General features: G+C 35.2%; 1 protein-coding gene across 1 annotated transcript; it reads right to left on the bottom strand.

Moving 5' to 3' along the window:
- Nucleotides 1-685: 685 nt before the first annotated feature.
- Nucleotides 686-2163, bottom strand: LOC145665757 (uncharacterized). The gene has a single exon (XM_081732885.1). The coding sequence runs from the start codon at nt 2020-2022 to the stop codon at nt 751-753; it is 1272 nt and encodes a 423-aa protein (XP_081589011.1). The 5' UTR covers nt 2023-2163; the 3' UTR covers nt 686-750.
- Between the last annotated feature and the right edge of the window lie 7895 nt (nt 2164-10058).

Here is a 10058-nt window from a genome sequence, read left to right on the forward strand (position 1 = left end):
GGACAGCATTACTTTCCCCCCTGATTTTTGCACCTTTCCTTTTTTGGGAGGGGGAATCGGCATGCTTCGACTGCATGCTCATGGTTTTGGTCTCCGGATCATACTAATAAATCCACGTTTCATCCATGGCTATCAGATGTCCCAAAAAATCCTCTTCATCCTCTTCTAACAGTGTTAAGATCTGTTGAGGAATGTCACGTCGTGCTTGCTTCTGAAAAGGTGTCAGTAGACAAGAAACCCAGTGCGCACGTACCTTAGACATGTGAAGTTCGTAATGGATAATTTTACACACACTTCCATAACTGAGACCAATCTCATTCATCTCTCTAATCGTTTGGATGGTTACACGTCTGTCTTCCAGGATTAAACACTTCACTTTCTTCACAGTGGCCGCATCGTCCTCAGGGATGGTTTTCCAGGCCAAGAGCTAATTTTCTTAACATCATGCACATAAGAACCAAATATAATACTGACAAAATTTCATCATTATATTATAATAACTTCCTGGTGGTAATTAAAACTGCACGATACACCCCTTACATGGACAAATAAATTAATGACGTAAGCTATATCATCCTACTGATCAGTGATATGAAGGTTTAAATGGGATTTGACTTACAAAACTAATGATAATTATATTCAACTAAATCATTCAGTTAAACTATTAAAAAAAAACTTCTCAATATTATACTTCTTTTCCACCATATACTTGGGTATCCGAAAGTAAAAGAAAGGCTAAAATCAAATATTCTAAACACTGAAGCAGTCAATTAATATGTCACGGCTATTCACAGTTGTGTTGACTTTTACATTAGATTCGTTGTCTACCACTTGCTCTTCGTTAATAATATTTTTTCGTATGCTCGTCTTCTTAACTACTCTACATAGTTGGAAACAATTCAACAAGCCTGAAAATCCACCACAATCGGATCTCTCCTTCATTTTTAAATGCACATGAAATCCTCTGTTCTTTTTAATAGTCTTATGTGTGTATGATGCACTCTCTGGTAGGATATGGTCCCGCAGTAATGAACTTCCCAACTTTACTGTTCTTTTTACATTAAAACTTTCTAGGAATGTTCTTAAAGGAATGGATATTGAGAATTCAAAATTGAAGATACTCTTGTAACAATTTCTAATTATTTGGCATTCATTACAGGAACACGGCGTTGAAGCAGATGAGTTATGAGAATTATCTACTGATATATACTCTGAAAAGTGTTGGGTCCTGTTGAATAAATATTGATCTAACTTTAATAAAATAATGTAAATGTTGTATGCGGATATGAAACTACTCAAGGTGGTTGGCAACATATCTATGTTAAACAACGTTCTCTTCATTTTTATAAAGTTCACGGCAAAGCATTCGAGAAAACATATAAGTTTTATGTCAATTATTATATGAAAGGTACATTTATTTCTTTCTATATCCACGTGTTCTCTGCTGTCGCTACCAAAACAACACTTCAAAATGTCCGTGCAAACAAATAAAGCATTGTGCTTCGGAGAACTGCCCACACAACGACGAAACGTCTTGTAAAATATCTCATTAAGCTTAAACATTGTTTCAATCTGTGACACAATCGATGCATGTGACGTCATTTTCGGTCTTGAAAACTGAAGAATTTGCAAGAACATATCCAATATTTCCCCAGCATAGAAGCAACATTTATTTTGTTCAATGGCCCTCTTGCAAACTGCATTGAGCATTTGATATTCTGACCTCAACAACTCCACCACAAGACAACGAGTAATAATCAACTGTTGATCCTCCGTTGCATCTTCGGCTTCAGAGTCATCTTTAATTGTTCTTAGATGCTCCTTTAAAATTTGTTCTAAACTGTGAAATTTCTTGTTTAATAGATAAGATCCTATATGATCAAATCTACGACAAACTGATCGTAGTTTTGCAATCTGTGCATAATTAAAATATTTAAAGATATTCTCTAAAATTTCAGTCGGAAGAGCAACTATTTTCAATAAATTATTTCCAAATGTTCTGGCATTTTCATTTGATTTCATATTGCAATCATATTTTTGTTGTCTTTTATATTAATTGCCAGAGGAAATTAATTACAAACCTAATTTAACCTTACATGATTGGTAATCCAATACTTTTTCTAATTTTTAACAACAAAGGAAAAGATAAAATTTCTCTATTGATTTACCTCAATATTTTTTACTGTTACTTGACAACTTCAAATAACAATACAAACTAGAGACAATACGCCAGTTGATGATAAAATTGTCACTTGTTTATAGCAGTAGATTTAATGTTGACAAATCCTCGTTACAGACGGATATTTACACAATATGAAGATGATGATGTGTTTTCTCATTTCTGGGCACTTTTTTCGTAATTTGTTCCCTCTTGATTCAGCTCCGACAAAGTTCGTAGGCTACTGCGGTGGATCAAGAAGGTGAGTACTGATCGCTAAAGGGGAAAATAATTCTTTTCGTGCTGTTTCAACCGTTGAAACGACAAAATCTTTCTTCTGACAATATATTAGACCAATAAAATGTTCTGAACCTATTGTTACTACAAACTTGCTAATATCCCGAGGTTGCAGCAGATGATATTTTGCACTCTCTCCAAATGTTCCATCCTTTTGCACAAGAGTGAACAACCCTCTGTTGTTTAACGCGTATTCAAAAGTGGCTGCTAGCGTCCGATTCCCTTAAGTAAAAATGTAACTTCTTTTGTGTTTCTTCAATCAGACGAGACGACGAAAATAATTTACTCTGTCACTATAATGAAGCAATAATCTGCTTTCAATATATTGTTACCAGAAACTAATATCCCCACGCTTTAAAGAGGGTAATATTTTGCAGCCTTTCCAAATCTCCCATCCTTTTACGCAAGAATGGAGATATAAAAGTTCTCTGTAGACCAGCATCGAGTCCTGTAGGGATCACACGCCTCTCCAGAAAAACCTTGCTCTCTAGTGTTCTTTCTGCGAGAAGAGACGAGGAATGTTTCCTTTCGTAATACATTCAACCAATCTGTTCTCAGTCTATTGTTAGTCTAAACAAACTAGTTAACATCATCAACTGCTTTAGTGAGTAATATTTTGTGCTTGTTCCAAACTTATCATCCTTTTGAGCAAGAATGAAGAGAGACAAACCTGTAGCCCAGGGCAAATATAGGGGCAATGGATGAACGCCCCTTGAAGGGAAAGTATATCACTTTTTCTGCTTTTCAACGAAAAGATACAACAAAAGTACCAATATAATAGACCAATAATCTGATCTCCGTCTATTGTTAGTCAAATAAGCTATACCCCTAAATATTTCCTTGCTCAGAAATGAGAAAAATGCATGGTCAAAACAAAATAAGTAATTTTTATTCATATTTGAGAAAATGTCTCATAATTTTCAAATGTGTTTTCATTTGTGAGCTCAAGGCAAATTTTCAGGTTCCTATTTATGAGATTTGCTCATTTTTTAAAAATGAGAATGGAATAGTGCGTATGATCATAGATGATGCCAACATCATAGATGATTTTATTCTTTAAAATCGCTCTATCACCTCTATTGCTTACATTGAAATGGAATAAATTAAATTCCAACTTAAAATTCCCACACATATATGGTAATACGAAAGAAAAATATTCTAAATATCAAAAGAAAAAGATTTTACTTTAAAAATATCGAGATTTTTATGTAATTTGAATTAATTTTCCTTAATGTTTTTCAATTTTTCCACTTCCTTAAAGAATGTAAATAATAAGGGAGGCATGAACTTACTGTATCCTAGAAGATATGTTCCTCGGAAACATTCGATTTTCAATGAAGTTGAAGTATGTTTTCTTTGAGACAAAATTCACTCTTATTGCTTATGCCTTTCCTTTCAGGTTTAAGAATTACTTCTATTAAATGAAATTGAAGTCAGTCAAGGATAAAGCGGATTGGAAGATTATAATTATCAAAAAGTATTCTCTTCGAGTCAGATTTCACATTTCCTGTTGTCTATATAATCACAGGTAAAAGCAACTAGCTACTCTACCTATACCCTATTGGCGCACGTGCTTCGCCTAGCTAAATGCTAAATGGCCGCCAATCGTAATGCAATTGAGGCCTATTCCGGAAGAAGGGTACATAGGCCTATGTGCTCTTTTTCCGGAAATCATTGAAAACAAACCGCCATGTTATACTGTAGGTCGTGTGAAAATTTCATTTCGATATCTTTATTTTTGGCAGATTGGCGATGTTGTTTTTGTAAGACTTCGCACTACTGTTTGGGCGCACAGCTGACTTCAGACTCTAGTAGCGGTAGCTTCTTTCTTATTTTGCTTTAAAAAGAACCTCAGCAAGTTTCAGAACTAAGAACAGTAGTATTGTTGTCAGATGCTATAGGTGGACAAAACAAACACTACAATAACAAAATTTTGTTCTTGGTTCGCTAAAATTCATAAAGTGAAATAATTTGTTTATATCCTGTGCGTGGACACTCGTTTAGCCAGTGCGACCGCAACTTCGGGTTTGTTCGAAGCAAAATAAAAAAACTTGGAGCGAATCGGATCTGCTAAGCCATGGTTAGAACCCATAGTTACCTGTCGACAGAATCCATCTCCTTTTGAACTGACAATGGATAAAGATTTGATTTGGATTGGGACTCAGCTCTTGATCCTTTCTTTCGTTCCAACCCATCATCAAAAACTTCAAACTACACCATTATGTAATATGTAATAATAAAGTACACTGTATCAGGCGTTCTGCTGTGTTCTATTACGTACATGCCAACTTGCCAACATCTTATCTTTCAAAAACTAATATCGAAGCATTGAGCAATATTGACCCTAAGCCTGTCCCTTTTGTTGGAGTGAGCGAACAGAAATAGAAAGGTGTTCGGTCTTTAATGAAGTTTTTGTCAGCTGAAGACAGCAACTGGATTGAATATATATTGAATGAGTATGAACAGGACTAAATCCATAATACATCTATTGTCATGGGTAATAGCTTATATTTGCTTTATTTAGAATAAAGACATTATTGTGATTCATTAATAGTTTGCTATTTCTTCAACCAACAAGGATTTTCGAAAAAAGGGCACATAACATTTTATACAAATACGTTTATAAATATATAAAATAGTATATATTTTTCATTTAATACAAATTATTTATTAGTCAAGTAGATCTTTTATATTAAGAAAGCCTGTAATAGGTATTTGCAAGATTACATTATTTGTTATACACTCTGATAAAATTTTTAAGGCTCCTTTTCTCCATTCACGAAAACGGTCTATGTGCCCTTCTTCCGGAATAGGCTTCAATTGCTACGTAAATGCAACGCATATTTTCTGGCAGAATACACAGATAAAACAATCAAATTTATATATAAAACACACCAAAGGAGTATTCGCTATCCACATAGCCACGAGGGAGCTCGACAATCAACTACTGTTGATAAATAACAAAGTAGTAAAGCTAAAAAAAAAGTAACTAATAATATTTGAAATAGTGTATATTCCTGGCAAATACTATATATAAAACATTGTCGTGGAAAATATAAAGGTAACGAACAAAGTTCTGTCGCTTTTGTGGAGGTCTTTGTTCAATTGGTCCTTAACCTTGGGTTGAATGTTAATGGAGATAAGGCGAAAGTCAGTTGTTGGTGTGGGTTTATCCAACATACTACGTGGTTGTGCAGTTCAGTTACACCGTAAACTTGTGTAAGGACAGAGTGAACATAGGACCTCAACAGAGCGTCATAAGGGCTTCTATGCTGTACAAGTTCAAACTGAGCTCAAACGCCGATGCAGCGAGGCGGAAGATAAACCAGGCATTTGGTTAGGGTTTTGTGACTACGTGGACAGTGCAGCGGTGGTTTAACAAGTTTAAGAACGGTGACAAACAGTCGAAGACGCACCACGTGCCAGAAGATCAACACATGTACAAAACGAATATCTTTATTCAGCAATTGAGGCAAACAGTGGCCAGGCGTGTGAGGAACTGGGACTACAATTCAGTGTGAGTGGAAAAAACATTCGGCACCTCCATCAACTTGGGAACCACTACAAGTTAGGTCGATGTGTCCCACATGATTTGACTCCGGGCCAGAAGGCAATGCGAGCAGACACTTTTGTTTCTTAGCTGTCTCGTCTGAGGAAGAGGCCATTTCTGGACAGGGTGTTGACATGTGATGAGAAGTGGGTTCTGTACGAAGCTTCACGACGGCGTCATCATTAGTTAGCATTCAATGAACTAGTTCCAATACAGCCGAAACCAGCTCTGCACCACAAGAAAATTCTCCTGTGTGTTTGTTGGACTGCTCTTGGCATCGTGCATCGGGAACTGCTACCAGTTGGTCAGACCATCAATGCAACTGTGTAGTATCAGCAGTTGAGCCGTGTTCAAGAAAAACTCAAAACTCTGTAGCCAGCACTTCTGAATCGTAAAGGGATCCTCTCGTTATAGGACAACGCTAAGCCCCACGTGGCGATCCGAATCACCATTCTACGCCTTGGGTGGGAAACACTTTTGCATCCGCCATACTCCCCGGACGTTGCACCGTCCGATTATCGCCTGTTCCATTCCTTGGATTATCACTTTAGAGGACGCCAGTTCAAATCCATAGTAGGAAATGCACTTGATACTTTCTTCGCTTCACGGCCTACCAAGTTCTACTTCGATGGAATCCATGGAATTCCAGAACGTTGGCAGAAGGTCGTCGATTCTGATGGGCACTTTTTTGATTTTAAAGGTAGTCTTAGGTGATATATCGATGAAGGTGGTGGGTTAAAAAAGAACAGAACTTTCTTGGTTATCTTTATAGTTACACTACCCCTATCCTACTAACTTGCTTCGCCTACCAATACAATGAATGAACGCCAATAGCATTGCTACATAAATACAACACTTATCTTCAGGGAGAATACACAGATAAGACAACCAACTATTTTTTTTATTTGAGTTCATTATCCCAGTCATTAGGAGGTTATATGAGACATGAACCTGCGATCCAAACTAGATGAGCTTTCACCGGAAATATAACCCGGATCATTCACAACAAAGGTGCATACACTATCCACAAAGCCTTGAGGAAGCTCAACATTCAACTAGTATTGATAAATTACGAAGTACTAACGTTAAAACAAAAAGTAATCAATAATTTTTGAAATATTGTATATTCCTGGAAAATACTGCATATAAAGCACTGTCGTAAACAGTAAAAAAAAAAAAAAAGAAAAAAAGAAAAAAAGAAAAAAAGAAAGAAAAAGAATAATATTCTCAATAATAAGATGACGGATTACTTTATTTATTTTATATTACCTCTTTTCAATGTTGTGATCTTATTCTTTGCTATCTATTACTCTTGAAATTTAAAATGAATGTGATGCTACTAATGTATCTGCTTAGCTGAATATCGTTGGAGAAAATTAAACTTTAACAGCAGGAAAATGTTTTTACCATTACTAGTCATTAACATCGATTACATATTCCAAATTATATTCAAAATGTATTTTTAGAACATAATTACAATACCTACAATGATTTTCATTTGTGAAAACGTTAGTAGTTTTCTATGCCTCGTCGAAACGGGTGGTATTTCCTGCTGCATTGGCACCAGATTGGAAGCAAAGTTGCGGAGTACGTGGTTATGTGGTCTCAAACCGCACTACAACTCTACGGCTGCTCCAACACAACGACACCAATTTGTATCATATGGCCAGATGATTGCTGGATCAACGCGCTTTTAGAAATACACCTGAGTCTCATTTTAAATATTTCTTAAATTGATCACTTTACACAGGTCAACACGTTTCTAATAAAAAAAAACTGTAAGTGACAAATAAAATGTCACAGCATTCATTTCTAATGAATTGTTAACATTTAAATCTTCATGTTAAACTTTTCTTTAAAAATACGTACTTGCAGACATAAATATAGGGTCCATATAGAAGGTATTTCCCCCTCTTAACTAATATAAAGAATAATTAAGTCCAGTGAGAACAAACGGATTTGTCGGAGTGGAATATCCTCATTTTCACTTTCTCTTTTGTATCAAAGAACATCAAGAGATAAATTATGAGTACTTTAACTAATATTTATTAAACTTATCTATGGAGATATTTACCTATGAAAATGGAAAATTATATTTGATATGATTCCTAAAGAATTTGGGGAATTCCGTGTGTTTACAGAAAAAAATATGTGTATATTATCATAAAAATTCTAATATGTGTGTAAAAGTCCCTAAATATGAAGCTCAGTCTTCCAAGAATGTATGAACACAACAAACTGTCAGTAGGAAAACAATTGAACGTCGACGCATATTGTATGATGCATTCAACTTAACAATACTCTATGGCACTTTTCAGAGCATTCTAGAAAACCCGAGGAAGCCTGAAGCATGTTTCTGGACTATAACATTGGTCCAAAGAGCAGTTTGACAGTATACTAGTGCCATCGGTTTGACAGTGGAGAAGTGAGCCTCTCAGTATAAGTCGATCATCTTTCGTACAGTACATGATTCCATTTACTTGCTGACTCAGTACATTCAAAATGTACTACAGCGTTGTTCGGTCGATTGCTTTATTTGTTAGTCGTTCCGCCGAAATTTGTATTTGCCCAAAATATCAATTTTTACATATAGAAATAGACCATTCTTCGTAATATTATTCACATTGAAGTAGTCGTACTTAATTTACAGTTAGACATTGGTCAGCGCTATAACCAAGAGTAAACAGAAGTCATAAGCGACAACCTTTCACACGTAAGATATCTAATAAATTTTCGGTAACATGGTTTCGTTTCCCATATTATTATAAGTCGTTTTTCTTTTTTAAAACTGTAGCCACAATAACATAACTATAAACCTATAATAACAATATTGGTTACTTGAAATTATTATTATGTAAGAAACGAGCAGAAGTCCGTTCTTCGTATGAAAAAAATAAGGTTTATGGAAAATACTTGAAAGAAATATACTCTCATAATTTTTTCTGGGTTCAAAATAGTTAATACAATTTCTGTTTCATTAGAGATGCGTAAAGGTTTTCCCTCGTTTTCTTCCTTACAGATTGCATTTTACAAAATCTCGTCTTAACACTTATGCAAAATGTCAAGGTTCCACGAAAGGCCCACGATGGATCAGTGGAATAGCGCTTACCTCTAGCGTGTGGAGTCCCTTGTTCCATCCACGGCCACATCGTGCTCCTAGGTTTTATCAAAGTACTCCTGTTTCCTCCCACTTTCTCATTCCACCAATTCTTCCATAATCATTCATTTGCCTTACTTATTCTCTCCTTTAACTTAAAGGGCATAAACGTGGGACGTTAAACTGAAATGTCAAGGCTCTGACCATTTACTATGTATAGGGTGGACCATTTATCTTGATTTACCCTTGTACGTCCTAAACTAATGGATTTTAAAAAGCCGAAATTTTGTGCCATGCAAATATCAGTAGGGGAACATTGATATACCCTTAGATACTACAAGGTTAACAAAAATGCTAACCCACATGAAGTTGTAGTTATTTTGAAAAGTGAAACTACGTCAAAATGACTACGAAACTAATGAAGTTACATTTTAAATCTATGTGTGAAACGAAAAATTGATATCATAATTATTATGCAGTGTTGCATACTAAGGACATGGCAGTGTAATAAACATCTAAAAGCAACACAATAATGAAGGGTTAAGTATAATAACGCAAGTGACACGGCAGAATAATGCACTTCCAAAGTACATTAATCTTGAATCCTACAATCATCATACAACGTATTTCAAACATGTAAATTCAAAGATACGCGGAATTGAAAATTTGACTTTTTCAGAGGTCATATGCGTTGACAGTAATTTAATATGTCAAACCATTCCGGAGACATGAAAAAATTTCTAAAATTTGATAAATTGCTTAAATGGAGTATTTATGGGAACTTTTTAAAACATTTTTTTATTTGTGTGCCTTTATATAATTACAACAATATTTCTAGTAGGTATAATTACAATAAGTTCTCTGAGTTACATCATTTGAAGCATAGTTCCAAACTTTAACAGATTTTACCATATCTGCAGAACGGTTTGAGACATCAAATTGCTGTAAACGACATT

Source organism: Thermobia domestica, chromosome 12 (assembly GCF_964235325.1).
Source record: "Thermobia domestica chromosome 12, izTheDome1.hap1.1, whole genome shotgun sequence".
In the NCBI taxonomy this organism is placed as follows: Eukaryota; Metazoa; Arthropoda; class Insecta; order Zygentoma; family Lepismatidae; genus Thermobia; species Thermobia domestica.